The following is a 23,902-nucleotide window of genomic DNA, read 5'->3' on the forward strand; positions in this document are numbered from 1 at the left end:
GTCTTAAATTCAAATTCCTATAGCACCTGGAAAGCCCTACTTATAAGAGTGAAGATCTAGATGTGTCTAGTGGGGTATTTTAGAGAACTGGGGAGCTCATTCTTCACCCTGCTACAATTCAAGTCAAATTGCTTCCTGTATCCTTCCTGGCCTACCATCTGACCCCACTCCAAAAAGTCTTTAAGTTCCATCCCATTTTGGCTTTTTCACTTAACTGTCCAAATGTCCTGCTTCTTTCTTTGAGTCATGACCTTGAATTCAGAACCTCCATCATTCTTCCTCAGTTTTAGTTTTAGAACGATCTTCTTCATGTTAATTTTTGCTGAGGCTGGGGGTGTAGCAGAAATTTGGGGTTAGGTGGGTGGGAAGGTTGTGGCTTTAAATAGATGTCCAGAGAAGTCTTCACTGGGAAAATGTTTTTTAAGCTTAAATCTTTCTTCTTTTTTTGTACCAGTGATTTAACTCAGGGGCACTTAGCCACATCCCCAGCACGTTTTATTTTTTATTTTGGGACAGCGTCGCACTAAGTTTTTTAGGGCTTCTTGAAGTTGCTGAGGCTGGCCTCGAACTTGTGAGCCTCCTGAGCCCCTGGGATTTCAGGGTTGCACCACCATGCCCGGTTTAAGCTTAAATCTTGAAGATGAATGCATAATTATTACACATAGCTGGAGGCGTGGGAGGCTGATATTCTAGGCAGAGGCAAAAACAAATGCAAAAGTGCTGGGGCAGGAGCCAGAAAGATAAGAGCAGTGGCTGTAGAGGAGAGTCGGGGAGAGTAGTAGATGAGGACGGATAACTAATGAGCAGGGGAAGAAAGGCCACTGTGACACACGCCGCCCCAGTAGGCGTGTGTTCATTGTTAACACCACCGCCCACTCTCCAGTCCAACACGCCCCCGCCCCCGCTCCCGCTCCCGCCCCCACACGCACGTCAGCTTTGAGCTCGGAACTCAAGGACCCTGTTCCGGGACCGGAACTAGCTTTCTACCCGACCGCATTTCGCTGGCGGCTGCATTTCCGGTAGCGACGGCGGGAATCCAGCTGTTGGCGGGCGTCTAGGCCTCGGTGGAGGCGAATCCGGCGGGAATCAAAGCCATCAGAACCGCCACCATGGTGAGAAGATGCGGGCTAGGGGCACAGGAGCTTTCGAGTCTGTTGCGGAGTGGGGGCCGCTGCTGACTGGAGGAGAAGCCGTGGGCTGGACCCGCTAATGGCGGCGAAGGCCTTGGCTGCTCGGTCCGTGCAAGAAAGACCAGAACCTTGACCAGCGGAACAGTGGGGAGGAGGGGGAAGGACGAAATCCGGGGTCTGAGGCCCGCTTGCTCCGTAGTGGCGGAGGCAGGAGCGAGTAGGCACGGGGCGCCCGGAGGAAACTTCGGCTGGATAAATGTGTCCGGAGTTTCGGACCAGACGCTAAAGCCCCAGGAGGACTAGAGAGGATCCCGGATAAGGCTCGGACTTGTGAAAGGGGCGAGAGCCCGAGGAGTTGCAGAGAAGTCTAGTGGGTGGGGAAGAGGAAGCGGGAGGGTGAGATTGTTTGGAGGAAGAGTTGGACTCAGTTGTTAAACATACTTTTATGTTTGCATGTTCTGACTTCTCATGAAATAGATGGATTTCCTCCACCGAGTTCACTTTCCAGTAGAGGACGCGGGTGATAGAATGATATAATTCAGTGTGGTGCTTCAGCATTGGGCGAAAGTAACGGCGAGGGGCGGGGTAAAAATGCTTTCTCCCCACGGTTCCTGAAGGATTGTCAGGAATTTACCCAGAGTAGATGGGAGGGGATGTTAAAGACCCGGAGAACCCAAGCACAAAGAAAGACATGGAAGGTGCTGGAGGGGAAAGGGAGAAGAGATGGGAGGAAGGGGCGGGAACCTGGTTACTAAAGCTCTTGCTTACTACTTTGTCCTCTTGACGATGAGGCATGTTTTTGAAGATTTAAGCCAGCAAAATGTTAGGAACTTAGTTGGATTTAGAAAGATGACTCTGTTACGTAGCAGATGAAACTGGAAGGAGGGAAACCTAATAGGTCAGTCTTTGGAGGATTGACTGACAAGGTTTCAGCAGAGCTTCTCAGCTGTGTGCCATGTCAAATTATGTAACCTCTTCTGACCTCAGTGGCCTCGTCTGTAAAATAGGAATGATAATGGGCCCAATTTTGAGGATTCAATAACATAAACAGTGCCTGACTACACAGTGAGCTTCCAATAACATCTCTTAAAAAGTAAATAGACCAGTAATGTTGCCTTACAGGTTCAGATCCCTGTGGATAGAAGCTGTTTAAAATGAGCATCTGAGGGAGAAAGAACCACATAACTTAGATCTTTAGGGTGGCAGGCAGTACCTTAGGGGAGTCAAAGTTCAGGTCTACACATTTATGGGTTTAGAAACTTGTTCAAGCTCAGAGATAAACAGCAAGCACTGTGCCTGGTACGAAAAGGCCCTTGGATAAGTTAGGGCTGGCCTACAACAGCTGATGAGAAACTGATTATAGAGATCAAATGCCCAGTGGTGTCTTTCTAGTGAGAAATACAACTGCCATGGCCAGCTGACATTTCATATGGTGATAGTTTTATTTTAGTAAGGTTACATTGAAAGACAAGCTGTGAAAGAAGTGTTGTTGGGTTAAGAATTGATTGTTCTGTGATCTTAAGGACTATTATGTGCCCAAACTGATTAGCACTGTGGCCACCAGAAAAAAATTCCCTCTCAGAAAGTCTTCAAGGCACAGTAATAATTTTTTGATTTGAGTGTTTCATTCCTCTCATCTCTAAACTAATCAACTTTTCTGGTAATAAGCTCCTTGATTAAATTTTTAGGGCCAGCCAAGTGGTGGCTCATGCCTGTAATCCCAATGGCTGGGGAGGCTGATGCAGCAGTAGTAGGATTGCAGGTTCAAAACCACCCTCAGCAGCTTAGTGAGACTAAGCAACCTAGTGAGACCCTGTCTTATAAAATAAAAAGACTGGGGATGTGGCTCAGTGGTTAAGTGCCCTTGAGTTCAATCCCTGGCACCAAAAAACAAAACATTTTTATTTTTTAGGGCTCATCCTCCAGCTCTACTCAGTTTTTAAAATGGAATTTTTACTGGTTTCTTAAGGGAAGGATGAAAGCAGATTACTGGACAGAGGTCAAGGCTGGAAACAAACAGGGTGGCATGGAATAATTCCTTGGGTGGCATGGAATAATTCCCTGGAAGGGCTGTGGGTGGCAAACTGAGCTAAGAATCTATTGAGAAAGATAGATAGGCACATGAAAAATAAAGCTGCGGTGGAAGATTTTAGGGAAGCCCAGGGGTGTGTGAGTCCAAAAGAATGAAGTCTCATCCTTGCTGATTTCTCTTTGCAGACTGTGGGCAAGAGCAGCAAGATGCTGCAGCACATTGACTACAGGATGAGGTGCATCCTGCAAGATGGCCGGATCTTCATTGGTACCTTCAAGGCTTTCGACAAGCATATGAATTTGATCCTCTGTGATTGTGATGAGTTCAGGAAGATCAAGTGAGGAGAGGGTTGTTGGGGGTGGGGACTGAAGATGGGAAGTGGAATGGGTGGGTGGGACAAGCGATGTGTGTTGAGTAGCTAGTTGGTTCCTCTGTGTTTGCTCTCCTGTTTTCGAGGGCAGACTTAAATGGGAATGTTGAACACTGAGAAATCTTCCTTAGTCCAGCAAATCTTGCTCTCTAGTTCTGGCAAAGTATAGGTCACAAGGAGGGCTGCTAGGCTTTTTATTTCTCTGACTTTGCATGCCCCTGGGTACTGGGGTAAAGGGCTCTCATGTTCTCCCCACAGGTGTGTGAGGGGGTAGAGCTTGATTTTCTGGCCTCATTACCTATTTGTAAAGCTGTAGCCTAAAGGGCTCTCCTAATGCAGCCTGGTCTGAAACTGCTTTAAGAAGCCTCTGACCCTCTTCAGGGTAAGTGCTCTGCTCCCCATTTGGGTTTGGGGCCAGTGATTTTTCGTGGCATTTTAGAGACAATCGGAATTATTTTCTGCTTTGCTATAATTCCATAAGTTATTGGCTAACCGATCTTAAGTTTCTGGCCAATTCAACTGTTGTGTCTAACTTTCTGTCTTATTGTACATTCAAAACATCTTGAGGCCCAAAGAGATTATGTGGTTTTATGTTTATATGCTCACTTTTATCATATGCAGTGTCCGTAGTACGTGGTCACTAACTGAATCCCCTTTGATTCTTTTGGCAGTTCTTATGGCATAAGGTCAAGAAGTGTAGTAGAATAAATGTAGAGATCGCTGGGTGTAGTGGCGCTGCACACCTGTAATCCCCGCAACTGGGGAGACAGGCTAGGGGATTGCAAGTTTGAAAGCAGCCTCAACAAATTGGCAAGGCCCTAAGTAACTTAGCAAGCCTGTCTCAAAATAAAAAAATGTAAAGGGCTGGGCGTGTAACTCAGTGGTTAAAAAACCCAAGTTTAATCCCCAGTACACCACCCCTGCACCCCCACCAAAAAAAAAAAAAAAAGTAGATATGCCTGAGTGCCCAGTACACATTAACAGAGGGGTCAGCAGATTGCTGGGAACTATCCCAGTTGGTTCCCTTCTGTTTTTTAGATGAAACTGATGTTATACTGATAAAAATGCTTGTTGGAAAATATTTACCCATAAAGTTTTCTTATTATGAAAAGCAGTACATGCTTATTATAAAAAAATAAGAAAATATGAACTAAAAAGGAAAAAAAAGTTCATCCACAGAAAACCAGTTAATAGAATATAAAATATCAAAATAGTTTTTTTTTAATTTTTTTAAAATCAGGATACTTTTATCTTTATTTTGAGGCTCTTGGCTTTGGCTTCCCTTTTCCCTGTTCCACTGCAGTTATCTTTCTTTACATTTTTTTATTTTGTCCATCTTTTTCTGGTTGTTGCTGTTTGGGGATATTTTTGTCTTTATTTGAGGATCTTGGCTTTGGCTTCCCTTTTCCCTGTTCCATTGCAGTTATTTTTCTTAGTTTACAGTTTTTATTTTGTCCATCTTTTTCTGGTTGTTATTGTTTGGGGTTTTCTGTTTTTGTTCTTTTGAGGAACAGATGTGAAAGTTCTATTTTGCATATGAGAAAATTCAGCATCTATATATTTGAAAATTTTCTTACCTTTTCCTTTATTTTTCCTATTTCTGGTGTGAGGTGAGGGACAGAGATGAAGGCCAGTGAGGTTGGTCCTAGAAGGATGTTGCATAGAAGAGGGGTAGGTTGGATTTTCTTTACTTGTGAAATTGTTTAGGCTGCCACTTGGCATTGGCAGGACCTTAAGGTGAGGGAGGGGCCTTCACGGTTGAATGTGAAAGAGCATTTGAACCATGGCTGGACTTTCTTGCCTCTTATTCTGTCTCTTGGTCTATGCATCTTCTTGGTTTGGTATGAAACAGCCAGCCAGCTAAGGGCTCAGAGGACCTGTTCAGCATTTATCAGGAGATGGAGGAAAAAGCAAACCTTGGAGACCCCTAGGCAGGTGAACCTAAACTTGACCCATTCTGTAACGCTTGCTTTTTTTTGTCTCTTCTAAACCTGTTTTTAGGCCGAAGAACTCCAAACAAGCAGAAAGGGAAGAGAAACGAGTCCTTGGTCTGGTGCTGCTTCGAGGGGAGAACCTGGTCTCAATGACAGTAGAAGGACCTCCTCCCAAAGATGTGAGTCTGAGCAGGAAGCCTGTGGGAGGCCCTCTGTGAGCCAGGGAGGGCTCCCTTGCATTTCATTGCACTCCTCATAGGCATCCTTTGGGTTTGCCCCCATTTAAGAATCTTAGAGACTGCTCTGCAAGTAAGAAGTGGAGAAGGAATAGAATTTGAGTATTTCTGAATATAAAGCTTCCCTCTTCTTCAGTTGATACACAGTGTCAGTGGAGGAGGGTACCTAAGGCCATCTGGGTTATTTCTTAACATGACGACAAAGTATAGGCAGATCCTAAAAATTCTTAACCCCCTAAAATAGAATACATCTATGCTCTGTTTTTTTATGATTACAGAGTAATAGTGTTAATTGAGTATCTGCTGTGTACCAGGCACTTAGTATTTTATTTAATATTTATAAGTCTTTTGAGATCAACTGCCCTCACTTTATAATGAAACAAACTGGGATTTAGTAACTTGCCTAAGATATCACACCTAAGAAGTGGTGAAACTGACATTTGATTCCCATCTTGCTTCTGTAAACACCAAGCTACATTTATAAATAGAGCAGGCTTTAGAGAATCTAACCAAGTTTGTTTTCCCTTTTTCATTTTAAGATGTTGTTAGTAAAGAGAATAATCTTACCCTGTGTTTTTTATCCATGTGTGGATTTTTATACTTAACATAATATGCATGTGATAATTTGCTATCTTGATATTTCGTAAATATTTTCCACTTATTCTTTGTTATAAGTCATATTAGTGACAGATATTCTCAAGATAGTACTGTAATAGTTCATATAAGTCATTTCCCTTTTTTGGACTCTAAAATTGCAACTTTTTCCAATTATAAAATCTGCAAGAGATGTTATTTATTTTTGTTCAAAGCATGTGTATCCATAATGCTTGGTACTTCTAGTAGAGCTGGCTACTTTAAAGTAGCTCATTGTAACCTTCATGACCACAGACAGTTCTGTAACCCAATTACATGCAGATGAGAAACTTTTTGAATCTCAGAATTGTGGAATTATTTGCTCACTGTTACACAGCAGTTGAGAGTCAGAACTGGGAGTGGATCTCATTCATGTCCCTTTGTTGGCCAGGTAAAATGAAATCCTGATCCCTTCTGAATGGAATCCTGGGCCTTTGCTCTGGTTTTAATTTTCATGGGAGTGTATATAAGTGGTTGAGTTGAGTTATTTTCTTTTAGGTTTAAGTTCAAGCCTACTTCAGTGGTGATAGGAGGCATATAATCTTAGATAGAGGGAGAATGGTATTAGTGCATGTGGGTAGGTATTAATTTATAAGCTGTTTTAATGCCTTATAAATCTGAGGTACTCTCTTGGCAATGACATTCTAAAGTTTACTTCTGATTCTCTAAGTCACTGAGCATGTTTATTTTTCAGACTGGCATTGCTCGAGTGCCACTTGCTGGAGCTGCTGGAGGCCCAGGAATTGGCAGAGCTGCTGGCAGAGGAATCCCAGCTGGTGTTCCTATGCCCCAGGCTCCTGCAGGTCTTGCTGGACCAGTCCGCGGGGTTGGTGGGCCATCTCAACAGGTGAGGCATTGGAAAGGCACCAGCTTGTGGCGGATAAAGGGAGGATCCTTAACTTGGAGAAGAGTTCAGAATGATGATCATATGATTGTTAGGTTCTCAGTGTTTGTTAAAGTGAAGAGACACACAGAAGATGACTTAACCAACTATATTTGAGCAACATGTTTCCATGACGATATTAGATATACCGTGTTAAAACCTGTCATTGGTCCTATTTGAAAGTGCAAGGGCTTTCCCTAAGTTGGATTGGGCACCGTAAAATCAGGCCTAGAAGATAGAGGAAATGGATATTCAGTTTTGCATGTTTCTTGACACTTGGTTGTTCATAGGTAGTCTGATACCATGAGTTGTAGCTTTAGGGGATTTGGTGTCTGATATTTCTTTCACCAAATTGGGGAGAAGAGTGGTAGCATTGCACTGTATTGTTCTGCTTAATTCTTCTCTGTCCTTTTAGGTGATGACCCCACAAGGAAGAGGTACTGTTGCAGCTGCTGCAGCTGCTGCCACTGCCAGTATTGCAGGGGCTCCAACCCAGTACCCACCAGGCCGTGGTGGTCCCCCACCACCTATGGGCCGAGGGGCACCCCCTCCAGGTGAGGAGCCCATAAGGAGGCCATTGCAAATAGATAAAAGATGCTTTAGCTGGATTCATGATGAGATAGAACTTTGACTGAAACTGATGATGAGTTTATATAATTAAGCAGGATTACTCTGAGATCCAGCCTGACTGACTGACCTTGGAACTAGCTAGCTGAACAAGAGCCATTGAGAGCCCAGCTCTTTGGTTCATATGCCAGTTTGCTAGTAGAGACAGAGGGTGGAGAGATCCATCTGACTTGGTAGACAGTTTTGTTTCCTGCTTCCTTTGCCATACAGACATTTGAGCTCTGTTTTGGGGGCTTTTTTCTTGCAGGCATGATGGGCCCGCCTCCTGGTATGAGGCCTCCCATGGGTCCCCCAATGGGGATTCCCCCTGGACGAGGGACCCCGATGGGCATGCCACCTCCAGGAATGCGCCCCCCTCCCCCAGGGATGCGAGGTAAGTGCCTGCAGCAGTGATTTTGGCTTCTTTCCCTAGAGCCTAGTGGAATGGGAAGTGGAGGGAAGGTTGTATTTAGATCATATCCTTTGGGCTTTCTGGCCAGGGAAATGAACTATTGGAGAACAACATTGTCCAGAAGATACAAGGAAGAAAGAACAAGTATTTCTTAAACTAGTCTTACCTCCCCTTTTAGGACAGTTAAAAGTACCCAGAGTACTTCTCAATGTCTAAGGCAGTGTCTTCAGGGCACTGATAAATAATGCATTCTGAGGATCCCTAATAAGGGCTATGAGATTGTTATATGCCCTATGATTTGATAGCATCTAGTAATGAAGGACTCTGGGCTTTGTGATATTATTAGGTATTTCTGTTTAACTTCAGTTTGAGAAATAACTGAGATAGTTACCACATGGATAGAAAAACAGGCTCAGAGAAAACTTAGTTAACATCCTGCTTCCCAGACCTGTGTTCGTTCCACCAAGCCATAGTGGCTGTTAAGATAACCCACAGTCATAATCCCTGTTTCTAGTTTGGGTTTTCCAGGCATAGGAACCCAGTCAACCCCAGAAAAGTCCCCAGTTAACACCATGTATCTCCCTCTCATTGCTTGATAACTGCAGGGTGTGGGAGGCTGGGGCAGGGGTGGGGATCTGAGTTGCAGATCAGGCACTGACTAAACTTCTTACTCTTACTTCAGGCCTCCTTTGACCCTTGGCCACAGAGTTATGGAAGTAGCTCCACAGAGGCGTGGGCCCGATCCCCCAGGGCCACGTTACCACAGACCTGTTTGTTTGTTATGCTGTTGTTCCTGGAGTCTCACCGGATTGTCTGGTTTCCCTTACAGGGCCCCCTCCCCCGGGAATGCGCCCACCAAGGCCCTAGACTCATCTTGGCCCTCCTCAGCTCCCTGCCTGTTTCCCGTAAGGCTGTACATAGTCCTTTTATTTCCTTGTGGCCTATGAGACTGGTTTATAATAAACTCTCAAGAGAATATTGTAAATGCACCTGATGTATCCATTTGTAAGCATCCTTTGATATATTGGGTGCTTAATAGATCCAAAAGGGTTGCCTTGGAAAAATTGGCCCTAATCTTAGTTGCTTCCCTATAAAATACTACACCTTTGCATCTGATATATAGTCCCATAATAAGAGATCTGCAAAATTGGACTGAGACATTTTCTCTCATTAAACTCAAAACTTCAGCTCGTTGAAATAAACATTCATATGCTCTTGGTAAGGAGTGAATTGGTATATGTTCACTTGGGAAAACACTCATCTAGATAGCTTGTTGGTTCTTCATGAAGCAAATGCTAAAAATGAAAATCATATTTGTAGAAGAACAATGGTCACACTTTCTCTCACACGTACATATAATTAACACAGTTTTTGAATTATAGGATCTCCATGATTTCTTCCATCCAATCTTTTTAGTGGTCATTGACCACTCTTCCAGGATCTAGTAAAGCAGACTTCAAGGTACAGAAGTAAGAGGTAGATGCTCTTCTAAGTTCAGAAGATAGTTCTAAATGCAAAAGAGATGTTAAAAAAATAAAAAGACTAGTGGTGTGCCACTGGGGTATTAATGAGCTGCTCTGGGAATGTAAAATCAGTTCAGTATAAAATAAATAAATTGAATATACAACATCAGTAGAAGAGCCATAATGTTATCTCAGTGCAAAAACAGCCTTTGTCAAGGTTTCAACACCCTTTCATGATAAAAAACAGAAACTCCCAGCCAATTAGGAATTAGGCATTTTCTAAACATGACAAAAGGATTTATGAAAAACCCATAGCTAATATCAAAACAGTGCAAGATGAGTTTTTGCCAGGTACTGTGTGGTACCCTGTAATCCCACATGTTCAAGGGGCTGATGGTAGGAGGATCACAAGTTAGAGGCCAACCTGCACAATTTATCCAGGCCCCATCTGGAAAAAGGGATGGGGATGTATCTCAGTGGTGGAAAACTCCTGGGTTCAAGGACCGGTACTGGGGAAGGGGTTGAGACAACTTTTCCCTTAATTTTTTTATTTTTTAGGTGCCAGGGATTGAATGCAGGTTCTTGTGCATGGTAGGCAATCTCTCTACCACTTCATATATCTCTAGTCCAAGCTTCTCTCTTAAGGTGAAACTAGAAGGGGTCCCCTCTTTCACCATGCTTGTCAGTGTACTGGAAGTTATAGATGGAGAAATTAGGCAAGAAAAAAGTGTCCAAGTAGGAAAAGTATTTTTTGTAAATTTTATATATATATATATATATATATATATATATATATATATATATATATATATATAAAATCACATATATAAAATTCGCAAGAAATTTAAAGCTAATCAGTGAATTCAGAGTTGTAGGCTAAAAACTTTCTGTACACCAGTATCAAACAGCAAAAAAGGAAATTAAGAATTCCACTTTGGATAGCAACCAGAAGAATAAAATGCCTAGGAATTAAACCAAGATAAAAGTTCTGAAAATCAGTCTTGGGGGTGGGGGTGGGGGGCGGACAAAAAAGAAGCCCTAAATAAGGTAAGACATCTCATTCATGGTTTAGAAGACAGTATTAAGATAGTGTTTCTATCCCAACTAATTCAGTGCAATCCCTACAAAATAAACATTGATTTTTTGCAGAAATGGAGTTGCCAATTCTCAGGAAGAGCCTTGAATAGCCTAAGGGACTTTGAAATGATTAAGTCAAGCTTCAGTTCCTGATCTCAAAACAGCACAGAACTGCAGTAATCAAAACTACTGACATTTAGACATGGACAGATTGGTAGAATTGAGAACCCAGAAATATTTGCATATATAGTCCGTTTTTTTTTTTTTTTTTAATAATACTGGGAATTGAGCCCAGGGCTTTGTGCATGTTGGGCCACTGAATACATTCCCAGCCCTTTTAAAATTTGAGACCAGGTCTTTCAAAGTCATTTAGGCGGGACTGGTATTTGTGGTCCTGCCTCAGCCTCCTGAATTGAGTAGCTGGGATTAACAAGCATGTGCCTCCACATCTGGTTTGGCCAATTGATTTTTGACAAGAGTTCCAACAGTCATTGGGGACTTTTTTTAAAGACGGCTCATTGTGTTGCTTAGGCTGATCTCAGATTCAAGAGATCCTCCTGCCTTAACCTCTTGAGTAGATGGGACTAGGAATGTGCCTCTGGCTCAAAACTAGTCACAAGGGAAAGAGGAGTCTGCAGCAAGTGGTGCTGGGACAACAGTAGCCATAGCAAAAGAATGAAGTTGGACATCTGCCTCTGTATTATTGCTAAAATGGATCAATGATCTATATATAAAGGCTAACCTCTAGAACTATTAGAAAAAAATGGGTAAGGCATTTCCTTGGATTTAGCAAGATTCAACACTGAAAGCACAAGTAACAAAGGACAGGTAAATAGGACTTCCTCAGAATTAACTTTTGTGTCAAAGGTGATGAATGTCAAAAGACTCAAGCGGGGGAGACCTTGCAAGACTAATATTCAGACTACATACGGAACTTGAAATTCAACAGTAAAAGATAAACCCACTAAAAAATGAGCAAAGGGATTGAACAGATACCTCTTCACAGAGTTACAGCTGAGCACGGTGGTACACACCTGTAATTGCACCGACTTGGGAAGATGGCAAGTTTGAGGCAGCCTCAAGTTGTTCAGGTAGCTCAGTGGTAAAGCATCCCTGGGTTCAATCCCCAGTACCAAGAAAACAACACCATTAGTTGTTAAAAGAAGTATAAAATCAAAATCACAGTGAAATGCTACTTTACACTCACTAGGATGATTTTAGTGAGGAAAAAACCTAAAAAATAACTTGGTGGTTATTAGATATGGAAAATGAAATAACCCCAAAACCGAGGTCTGAGAAAAGGAAGTGAAAAAGCAAGCCATACATTGATAACTTTCTCAGTGCATTCCTTCCCAATGACAGACAGTTCCTAGAAAGGAAGCCAAAGCATTGATCCTTCCCCAGATAAATCCATTCCCAGTGACAGTACAAGGAGACCCTGAAGGGAAAGAGATAAACACTGAACGCTGACCCCAGATCCCCCATTCTCCAAGTAAAAATATTGCCCAGTAAAAACATTTTCAAATTCACACAAACCTGTTTTCCTGAGTGCCCAAGCTGACAGGCTCATTAAGTCACCCCTCAAAATAACCTATATAAACCCAGTTCCTTTGTTCAGTGACTCATTTTCCACCCAGAAAGTGGGTACACTGGTACCATTCCATCCCTGCACCCCTATTCCTGAACAAACAGCTGAGATGGCTCATGAGGTTTGCATCCTGCCTGGTCTGTGTGCTAACGGTGACATGGAGAAACAGGAACCCTCCTGTAGTGCTGGTGGAAACTTGAAGTGGTGCATTAGCTATGGGAAGCAGTTTGGCAGATTCTGAAAGCTAAACAGAATTAGCATATCTAAGTATTTGTGGTATATGGAATACATTGGTCTTTGTCACTGTTTCTTATCACTTTCCTTTCACTGTAACCTAAGTATATGCTAATGAGGTGATTTAGACTGGGGCCCCTAGGTAGCCTCCAGATGGAAGCACTCACCTGGAAGACCAAGTGATTGTAGAGGTTTGGAACGTCTAGTGCCAACCACCAGCCCCTGGAAGGTGTGGGTGGCTAAAGATGAAACTCTATAAACAAGAGATTGATAAGCTTCCAGGTTGCTGAGCTATAGAGGGTGCTCTGTGTTCTGTTGCTGTGACAAAATACCTGAGAAAATCACCTTAAAGGGAGAAAAGATGTATTTATCCCAGTCCTGAGGATTGAACCCAGGGGCACTTAACCACTGAACCACACCTCCAGCCCTTTTTATTTTATTTTGAGACAAGGTCTTGTTAAGTTTAGAGACTGGCCTCTAAGTTGAGATCCTCCTATCTCAGCCTCCCACATCACTGGGATTATAGGCATGGGTCACTGCACCTGGTGAGAAAGTATTTATTTTGACTAATGGTTCAGAGTTTTCAATCCCTTTTCACTTGGTACATTGTTTGTGGGCGTGTGGTGAGGCAGAATATCGTGGTGGGGAATGTATGGTGGAATAAAACTGCTCATCTCGTGGTGGGCAGGGTCAGGATTCCCTTCAAGGACATATCCACAGTGACCTACTTCCACCAGGCAGGCCCCACCTCCACAAGTTTCTACTACTTCCCAATAGTGCCATCAGCTGGGACCAAGCCTTCAACATGTGAGCGAGCCTTCAGGGGACATTCCAGATCCAAAGTAATAGGTGCCTGGAGATGGCAAGAAGCCCCCAGGTCCTTCCTCCATACCTTGTCCTATGTACTTAATTTGATTGTTCATCTGTCACAATAAACTAGTAAACATACAAAGTGTTTCCTTGAGTTCTGTGAATCACCCTGGCAAATTGTCAAGGAAGGTGGTCTGGGAACTTCAATTTATAGGTGGTCTGTCAGAAGCACTAGTCATGACCTGGGACTTAACTACTGGTGTCTGAGGTGGCAGACAGTCTTGTGGGACGAAGCCCTTAATCTGTGGAATCTGACACTAGTAGATAATGTCAGAATTGAATTGAAAAATAGGATACCCGGTGGGTGCTTGCTGAATTGCTTGGTGTGTGGGGAAAAAAAAACCCACATCTGGTTGCAGAAGTTCTGTATTGTGAGAGGAGAGCAGGAAACGGGGAGTGGGCTGATTTTTAGACCCAGTGTCAGAAATGCAACAGGGAAGTCTGCTTTGCTGAAAGCATTGACTCCTTGCTTGGGCCTGCAGTGATTTCTCCTTTGTTACCTTAAACTTTGGGTCAACTCTGCACATAGACAATCATTTTTGTCTCAAAACTGATAATACAAGGTAGAGAGCCCTAAATTTACCTAACCTCTGCAAGGCTGAGGACACCAAGGTAAGAGTAACTTAAGATATTTTCCAAAATCGCAGGAACAGTCTTGCAGTCAGATCTCCCTATGATAGAAACAGCTCTCCAAGTGGGAGCGATTGCCCCATGATGGGAACTGAGGCCGTGCCCAAGTGGGGCAGTCATCTCACGTTGGGAACCAAACTGCCCCCTCACGCAATGCCAATTTCCCTGGAGCCAGTGGAACCGTTGCAGAACCACCCTGGAGATAATGAGCCACCAGACCAGCTTCACTAGGACTGCCCATCTGTGCATACTTCTTGTCCCACGCTTTGTTTCTTTCCTGACTCTCTTCCGGAAGCTCTTGTCAATACCCAGAAGACAGGGCTTAAGACACTGATCACCTGTTCCTTCCCAGTGTGGCCATATTGAATAATAAATTCTTCTTTAACCACCACTCATCTCTCTCTGAACCCTCCAGGCAGCAGATGGCCAAATATAGTTTGGGACCCCCAGGATCACCCCTTTGGCATAAAACTCAAGTAATATTGTGTGAGAATGTAGAGAAACTGCTCAATCCCCAAGAGAAATAAAAAAATATTTTTACACAGAAACCTGTACAGGAGTGTTTGCAGCATTATTCATAACAACACAAAGGTGGTAACAAGTATCCATTGATACATGAGTGGATAAAAAATATTGTGGCTTATACTTATAATGGGCTATTATTTAGTAATAAAAGTAATTAAATATTGGTCGATGCTTTCATTAGATGATCCTTGAAAACAATGTGTTAAGTAAAAAATGCCAGACATTAAAGATCACCTACTATATATAATTCATTTTTTGGTAGGGTGCTGGGGATCAAACCCAGGGCCTCATGCATACTAGGCAAGCACTCTGCCACTGAGCTATATTGCTAGGCCTATATAATTCCTTTTATATGATGTATCCGTGGTAGACAAATCCATAGCAACAGAAAGCAGATTGAGGTTACTGGGGTGGGGACAGAGGAAATGGAGAGTGACTACTAAGTGGGTATAGGGGACTTCATAGAGTGATGAGAGGGACTTGAAACTAGAGAGAGCTAGGGGCTGCACACTTCGTGAATATACTAAATGTTACTGAGTTGTAATGGTTAAATTAAAATGTTTAATTGTTGCTATGTGTGAGAAATAGAAAATTCAGTGGTTCATTTTCAGCATACAGTATTTAGCTTGAAATGTAAAATTACTGGGAATGTAAGACAAAAACAGCCAGAGGGAAATAGGACAGAGTGGAGATTTTAGCAGTAGTTAACACAGCACAGAAGTTGCCTGTGGTGACAGATTCGCAGTTCATGCACCTGAACAGCCCCTAGACAAACAGGAGGTGGGGGAAGAGGGGCCTAACCAAGAGGTAGAAATACCTCTGTTAAATAACAGAACTCAGATGAAGTAGCATGAACTGCATGCCTGCCAGAGGGCCTTCCCGCCAGGAGGGGAACAAAGGGAGATCCAAATAAGGAAAGGGGCATCTCTTCAAGGAACCCAATAGGAGACAGAAAAACCATGGTGACATGGGAAGATCCTGCGCCCCCTAGTACTCAGCCAGTGAGGACCCAAGGGAGGGACCTTGCACACTAGGGGATAAGATCCTGTTTGTAACCACTCTGGGGGCCTGTTCACCAGACACCCTATCTTGCAAGACTGTCATTAAAGTCTTGCTTCTGCTGCACCTTGTGTCTCTGAGTCCGTTTTTTGGGCAAGTGAGCAGGTTTTTCACACCATCGGAGTTTTAGGTCAATTTAAAAAGGGAAAAACAAACAACATCAACAACAACAACAACAAAAGCTTTTTTCTCAAGGCTTTTGGTTGTGGGAGGATGTTCCCAAAGGAGGAAAAATGCTGACTGAAGATGGAGTCGGTGCTGGGTCATTGCAGTAAGGCCATCAGGGAGCTAGGTGAGTTGGGCAGCAGCTTTTGGGAGAAGAGTCAATGGTCGGTTCCATGTCAGGACCCAATATTCTGAGCAGCATCAATGCAAAGTAGAGCTGAGGTCACCTGCTAGTTGATATCCATTCTGCCAGGAATGACCCAAAAGAGTTTTGTATTCCCAGCCAGAACTGAAAGGTAGATATTCTTCTTCTTCTTCTTTTTTTTTAATCGTAAATAATAAGCATATTCACATAAGAGAAAAAAGTAGAGTCACGTTGCCTAGTGACTAACAGTGAAAACCCTCTATGCTCACGATTCTTAAAAATCCATTCAAACTCTCTTAAAGGACAGCTTACGTGGTTTTGTGTATACAACCCTACAAATAAAAATCAGACTTTTTAGAACCACTGACGAGGAGGAAGAACAAAAGGAAGACGTCTGCCATCAGACATCCTGGCGTTCTGACCACTGTATCTTTACGGTAGTTCCCAAGCCCCTGGTGGTGACAGAGGTTTGGAGGGGGAGAATTGGAACGTACAGTTTTCACAGTAGGCTCTGTACCCTTAGTTCATGTTAGTGAGCTGGCCTGTGGCTGTGAGGACTAATTAAGGTAACAGGCATTACTAGGTTTGCTTTTAGGCTTATATTCTGCTTGGTCAGGGCCACATGCATACCATTTCATAGTTTATACTTTCTTTTCTTTCTTTCTTTTTTTAAATATAGAGAACTGAATGTGGTGGCTCATGCCTGTAATTTTAGGTATTTAGGACTCTGAGGCAGGAGGGTCACAAATTTGAGACCAGCCTATCTGAAAACAAAGAATGAAAAACAAAGGATTGGAGATATAACTCAGTAATAAAGCACCCTTAGGTTCAACCCCCTACTGAATAAATAAATAAGTAAAATATATAAACATGCTCATTGAAGAATGACTCGAAAGAAAATACCTGTAGTCCTAAATTAGTGCTAACTTTTTATCTACTTGTTGGATTTCTTTCTTTCTTTCTTTTTCTTTTTCTTTTTTTTTTTTTTTTTTTTTTTTTGTGCCAGGGATTAAACTCAAGGGCATTTAACTACTGAGCCACATCTGCAGCCCTTTTTATTTTTTAGTTTGAGACAGGGTCTCACTAGGTTGCTTACAGCCTCACTAAGTTGCTAAGGCTGGCTTTGAACTTGCAGTCCTGCCTCAACCTCCGGAGCTGCTGTGATTACAGGTGTGAGCCAACATGCTTGTTGGATCTTACCTTATATACATCTTGCTATTTCTTTGAACACCAAAAACATATCCCCAAATCTTTGCAAACATGATTTTAGTATATCATTAAGTGAATATACCATTACTTAACCAATTCTCTGTAGTTGGAGATTTAGCTTAGTTCTTTTTCACTAACAGTAATGTAATGATCATATTTTTGCATAAAAATTTTTCTATATTTAGATAATCAAAAGTGGAATTTCTTTTATTTTTTGTTAAAATTCTTAAATTTTTACAGACTGCATTTTGATTGATTGTACACAAATGGAGTACAACTTTTCATTTCTGTGGTTGTACATGATGTAGATTCACACCATTCATGTAATCATATGTATACATAGGGTAATGCTGTCTGTCTCATTCTACTATCTTTCTATCCCCCACCCCCTCCCACCCTATTTTCCTCTACACCATCCAAAGTTCCTTCATTCTTCTCTCCCCCTCCACCTCTCCTTGTTACATATTGTCATCCACTTATCAGAGAAAACATCTGGCCTTTGGCTTTTGGGTTTGGTTATTTCACTTAATATGATATTTTCCAACTTCATTTACTAGCAAATGCCATAATTTTATTCTTCTTTATGGCTGAGTAATATTCCATTGTGTATATATACCACAGTTTCTTTATCCATTCATCGATTGAAGGGCATCTCAGTTGGTTCCACAATCTAGGTATTGTGAATTGAGCTTCTATGAACATTGATGTGGCTGCATCACTGTAATATGCTGATTTTAAGTCCTTTGGGTATAAACTGAGGAGTGGGATAGCTGAGTCAAATGGTGGGTCCATTCCAAGTTTTCTGAGGAATCCTCATACTGCTTTCCAGAGTGGCTGCACCAATTTGCAACTCCACCAGCAATGTATGAGTGTGCCTTTTCCCCACATCCATGCCAACGCTTATTATTGTTTGTGTTCTTGATAATAGCCATTTTAATCAGAGTTAGATGAAATCTTAGGGTGGTTATAATTTGCATTTCTCTAATTACTAGGGATGATGAGCACTTTTTCATATATTTATTGATCACCTGTATATCTTCTTCTGTGAAGTGTCTGCCCATTTCCTTAGCCCATTTATTGATTGGGTTCTTTGTATTTTGGGTGTAAAGTTTTTTAAGTTCTTTATAAACTTTGGAGATGCGTGCTCTGTCTGGAGTGTGTGTGGCAAAGATTTTCTCCCACTTCATAGGCTCTCTTTTCACATAATTGATTGTTTCCTTTGCTGAGAAAAAGCTTTTTAGTTTGAATCTATCCCATTTATTGATTCTTGCTTTTATTTTTTGTGCTATGGGGTCTTGTTAAGGAAGTCTGATCCTAAACCAATGTGATGGGGATTTGGGCCTACTTTTTCTTTGGTGAAGGGTCTCAGGACTAATTCCTAAATCCTTGATCCATTTTGAGTTGAGTTTTGTACAGGGTGAGAGATAGGGGTTTAATTTCATTTTACTGCATATGGATTTCCAATTTTGCCAGCACCGTTTGTTGAAAAGGTTATGTTTTCTCCATTGTAAGTTTTTGGCACCTTTGTCTAGTATGAGATAAATGTACTTATGTGGGTATGTCTCCGTGTCTTCTATCCTGTCTATTTTGGGGCCCATACCATGCTGTTCTTGTTACTGTTGCTCTATAGTAGAGTTTAAGTTCTGGTGTTGCGATACCTGTTGTATCACTCTTCCTGCCTAGAATTGCTTTGGGTATTCTGGGTCTTTTGTTCTTCCAGATGAATTTCATGATTGCTTTCTCTATTTCTATGAGAAATGTCATTGGGATTTTAATTGGAATTGCGTTAAATCTGTATTGCACCTTTGGAAGTATGGCCATTTTGTTAGTATTAATTCTGCCTATCCAGGAACATGGGAGACCTTTCCATCTTCTAAGGTCTTTCTCAATGTCTTTCTTTAATGTTCTACAGTTTTCATTGCAGAGATCTTTCACCTCTTTGGTTAGATTGATTCCCAAGAATTTTATTTTTTTTTGAGGCTATTGTGAAAGGAGTTGTTTACCTCATTTTCCTTTCAGATGTTTCATTGCTTATGAATAAAACTGCTTTAGACTTATGTGTGTTGATTTTATATCCTTCTATTTTGCTGAATTCATTTATGAGGTCTAGAAGTTTTCTGGTGGAGTGTTTTGGGTCCTCTAAATATAGAATCATGTAATCAGCAAATAGTGAAATTTTGAGTTCTTCTTTTCCTAGTCATATCCCTTTAATTTCTTTGGTCTGTCTAATTGCTCTGGCTAGTATTTCAAGGACGATGTTGAATAGAAGTGGTGAAAGAGGGCATCTCTGTCTTGTTCTAGTTTTTAAAGGGAATGCTTTCAGTTTTTCTCCATTAAGAATGATGTTGGCCATGGGCTTAGCATAGCCTTTACAATGTTCAGGTATGTTCCTACTATCCCTATTTTTTCTAGTGTTTTGAGCATGAAGGGGTATTTTGTCAAACACTTTCTCTGCATCAATTGAAATAACCATATGATTCTTAACCTTAAGTCTATTGATGTGATGAATTACATTTATTGATTTCCGGATGTTGAACCAACCTTGCATCCCTGGGATGAACCCCACTTGTTTGTGGTGCACTATCTTCTCAACATGTTTTTGATGTGATTTGCCAGGATTTTGTTAAGGATTTTTGCGTCTATATTCATCAGAGATATTGGTCTAAAATTTTCTTTCCTTGATGTGTCTTTATCTGGTTTGGGTACGAGGGTGATACTAGCTTCAGAGAATGAGTTTGGTAGGGTTCCCTCCTTTTCTATTTCCTGAAATACTTTGAAAAGTATTGGAATGAGTTCTTCTTTGAAGGTCTTGTAGAACTCAGCTGAGAATCTGTCTGGTTGTGGACTTTTCTTGGTTGGTAGGCTTTTTTCCCTTCTAGTTCATTGCTTAAAAGTGATCTGTTTAAATTGTGTATGTCCTCCTGGTTCAGTTTGGGAGGATCATATGTCTCTAGAAATTTGTCAATGTCTTTGATATTTTCTGTTTTGTTGGAGTATAGATTTTCCAAGTAGCTTCTCATTATGTTATGTATTTCAGTGGTATTTGTTGTGATATTTCCTTTTTCATCACAAATTCTAGTAATTTGAATTTTCTCTCTCCTCTTTGTTAGTGTGGCTAAGGGTTTATCTATTTTGCTTACTTTTTCAAAGAACCAACTTTTTGTTTTGTCAATTTTTTGAATTGTTTCTTTTGTTTCAATTTCATTGATTTCATCTCTGATTTTAAGTATTTCCTGTCTTCTACTACTTTTAGTGTTGTTCTGTTCTTCTTTTTCTAGGGCTTTGAGATGTAATGTTAGGTCATTTAGTTGTTGACTTTTTATTCTTTTCTTGAATGCACTCCATGCGATGAATTTTCCTCTTAGTACTGCTTTCATAGTGTCCCACAGATTTTGATATGTTTATCGTCATTCTCATTTACCTCTAAGAATTTTTTTTAATCTCCTCCCTGACGTTTTCTGTTATCCATGCTTCATTCAATAGCATATTATGTAGTCTCCAGGTGTTGGAGTAATTTCTGTTTTTTATTTTGTCATTGATTTCTAATTTCCATTATGATCTGATAGAACACAAGACAGTATCTCTATTTTTTTGCATTTACTAAGGGCTGCTTCGTGGCATAACATAGTTTATTTTAGAGAAGGATCCATGTGCTGCTGAGAACAAAGTGTATTTGCTCCTTGATGGATGGAATATTCTATATAAGTTTATTAAGTCTAAGTTGTTGATTGTGTTATTGAGTTCTATGTTTCCTTTGTTTAGTTTTTGTTTGGAAGATCTACCCAGTGGTGACAGTGGTGTGTTAAAGTCACCCAGAATTATTGTGTTGTGGTCTATTTGATTCCTGGAATTGAGAAGGATTTGTTTGATGTACATGAATGCACTGTTTGGGGCATAAATATTTATGATCATTATGTCTTCCAGATTTATGGTTCCCTTAAACAGTATGAAATGTCTTTATCCTTTCTGACTAACTTTGGCTTGAAGTCCACATTATCTGAGATGAGGATGGATACTTGACTTTTTTGCTGAGTCCATGTGTGCATGGTATATTTTTTCCTATCCTTTCACCTTTCTAATGGAGGACAGGAGGATGGGGAGGGGTATAGGATGTAACTGTTAGTGGGATAGGAAAAGAATATATAGAAGTTTTAGGTCAAAGAAAGAGTGAACGTGAAATCAAAAGAAGTTGGCTGTTAGCATAAGAAAAGGGAGAAAGAGACTCTGAGGAAACAGGTAAACAAAAGGAAACTAGAGCAAGAAAAGTAAAGAAATAAAAACAAAATTTTTCAATAAGGAGAAGATAAGAAAAAAAAAAAAAAAAAAGCTACACTATAACAGTCATATAGTATTCAAACCTCCCAGTCTTCAGTAGCCTGATGCATGAGAGGTACCTGACAATGAGCTTCCAGTCTCCAGCAGGTGTCTTAGGATGGGATTTGCCCCACCTAAAGATGGGAGCTACTGCTTCCAGGATAATCCAAGATGGCCACTCTGGCTTCCAAATGTGTTGGCAAATTGGGAGCTGCAGTTTCAGGTGTGGACGTGGTCCTGAAGGTGGGGTGCAGTTGGTCAGGCAGTCTTGGAAGTGGGGTGTGGTCATTCAAGCTGTGGGGTCCTGGAGATGGAGCAATGGACTTCCAGGCAACAGTAGGCAGCTGGAGATCCACTGGTGGTCTGCAGTGGTCTGCTGCTATTGGCGGACCATCAGCAGGTGGACCTTGGGCAGTGGGTGATGGGTAGGTGAAAGGCAGGCGGCAAGCAAGAGGCAGACAAATGGTGGATGATAGGTGCCAGTCAGTGAGCAAACTGCATTCAAAAAGTAGTGGATATGCTGGCAGAATGCAGGTGATCACAGTAGACAAATGGGGGAAACAGCAGGGGATCAATAAGCAGCAAAGACTGCCTCACCCAGAAACATATCCTCTGCTTGAAACCCGAGTTATGGAGCGACAAGGAACATAGCCTCCCTCTAGTCCGCCATCTTGGTTCTCCAAAATGGAATTTCTGAGTCAAAGGATATAAACATTTTAATTGACAAGAAAGTTAATTAAAGTTAATTAACTTAAAAACTTGATTTAATTTGTCCTGTTACAAATCAGACCTAACTTACACTTGTCACAATATGCTTCTCAAAATTGTTAATTATCATTAAAAAATACACTTTTCTATTCTGATGACTGAAAATGGTACATAATAATTATATCATTGTGTTTTTATTTTTGATTAAGGAATTATTTTTGAAGTAGGGAATAATTATTTTGAAGTAAGGAATAATTTTAAATATTTAGAAAACAAACTTGTGATAGACATTTTCCATTTTACTCCATGAGTCTTCAAAATTATTGCTAGTTGGTGGACATAACTTGGTTATTCCTTCCATTTTGGGAATTCATATTAGCTCTGATTTTTCATGACTACATGTCAAACAGTAATGAGTTAGTTTGTGTAGAGACATTTCTCTTCGGATTTTTCTAAGTTTTTAGGAGTAATATTCACTATTTAAATGCAGAATGTAGGAAGAAGGAAACTTGCTTACAGAATGGGGTCCATGTGTCAAATATCTTTGGAAGGCAGTGTATAAGGAATTGGCCCATTTGGTTGCCTGTGGGGGAAGGAGCCTGTCTTGAGAAGAGCAAGGATGGAAGAGAGTTTCACTGAATACCATTTAGAACCTTTTAAATATTGAACATGTAAGTACATGACTTAGTTCTAAAAAATTAAGTACATTTTAAAAAATTAAAAATGGTGATATAATGAATGAACTTAACACTACCGTCCACCAGGGGGCAGCATTGCTCTGTAAAGAGGAAGCTGAACCACAAATCCCTGGGCTGTCCCACAAATCCCTGGGCTGTCTAAGCCTGTTGCTGGGACTGGCAGTGAGGTGTGTTCCTCACTTTCTGTATTCTCCCAATTTCCTACAAAGATCTACATAGAAATATGTAAAAAATCTACATAGAAAAATTTTAAGGAAAGAAGAAATTGCCAGGCCTTATCCCTGTTGAGTCGATTGACTATACCTATATATGTATTAATCCCCAACAGTAGAGCTACAGAGGAAGAGGAAGATTGCATTTAAAATGTTCATAGGTGATGTCAAGTAACCCTCCAGCCCAATCCTACACCACTAACAGCAGCTGTCAGCATTCAAGCAGCACCCCTCTCTTCCTTCCCTCTTGCCCCACACCTGGGCAAGCCCACAAGCAGGCCCATGGGTGCCCGCCCTTAGCACCATGCAAGCCCACACCCTAAGCACAATAAAAAGCCAACCACCCCTTCCTTCTCTCAAGCCACTTTTGGACCTGCTCAGGAGCTTGCCTGCTCTGCCCACAAAGCCCCATCGTGCCAAAAATAAATCTCATAACCATTTGAGGCATGTGTAGGGTGAGTCGCCTCAGGTATTTGTACCTAATATCTTTGTTAACTCAAGGTATTGTTACGGTGTTAGTTTGTGTTCAATCTGATAAGTTAAAAAATATCTTTTTAAAATTTGTGTACATTTTATATCAGGGCGAAAAATTATGTTTTCATATACTTAAAAGCAATTTATTTTTCTGTGAACTGTCCCTCTGATGAGGGCAGGGAATTCATCTGTGTTGTCTCCCAATGTTGTGTGCACTCAACACCAAATGTTGAATGAACTAATGACAGATAGCTTTTCTGCATTCCAGTGTCCTCATCTATAAAATGAGTTCCAG

General features: G+C 41.3%; 1 protein-coding gene across 3 annotated transcripts; it reads left to right on the plus strand.

Moving 5' to 3' along the window:
• Positions 1-953: 953 nt before the first annotated feature.
• Positions 954-9,615, plus strand: SNRPB (small nuclear ribonucleoprotein polypeptides B and B1). 3 transcript variants are annotated; one of them, XM_079128518.1, is made up of 7 exons: positions 954-1,112; positions 3,348-3,499; positions 5,534-5,645; positions 7,030-7,182; positions 7,634-7,772; positions 8,093-8,218; positions 9,066-9,615. In XM_079128518.1, exons 1-7 carry the CDS (start codon positions 1,110-1,112, stop codon positions 9,101-9,103), a joined length of 723 nt encoding a protein of 240 aa, XP_078984644.1. In that variant the 5' UTR covers positions 954-1,109; the 3' UTR covers positions 9,104-9,615. The 3 variants fall into 3 exon arrangements, with proteins under 3 accessions (XP_078984644.1, XP_078984645.1, XP_078984646.1); XM_079128519.1 differs by having other exon boundaries at positions 8,919-9,073; XM_079128520.1 differs by lacking the exons at positions 954-1,112; positions 3,348-3,499 and adding an exon at positions 3,770-3,914.
• Positions 9,616-23,902: the final 14,287 nt, after the last annotated feature.

Source organism: Sciurus vulgaris (genome assembly GCF_902686455.1).
Source record: "Sciurus vulgaris genome assembly, chromosome: 2".
Taxonomy (NCBI): domain Eukaryota; kingdom Metazoa; phylum Chordata; class Mammalia; order Rodentia; family Sciuridae; genus Sciurus; species Sciurus vulgaris.

Coding starts and splice junctions, on each gene's coding strand:
- SNRPB (XM_079128518.1), top strand. Junction 3,500..5,533: donor GATGAGTTCAGGAAGATCAA/GTGAGGAGAGGG, acceptor ACCTGTTTTTAG/GCCGAAGAACTCCAAACAAG. Junction 5,646..7,029: donor AAGGACCTCCTCCCAAAGAT/GTGAGTCTGAGC, acceptor TTTATTTTTCAG/ACTGGCATTGCTCGAGTGCC.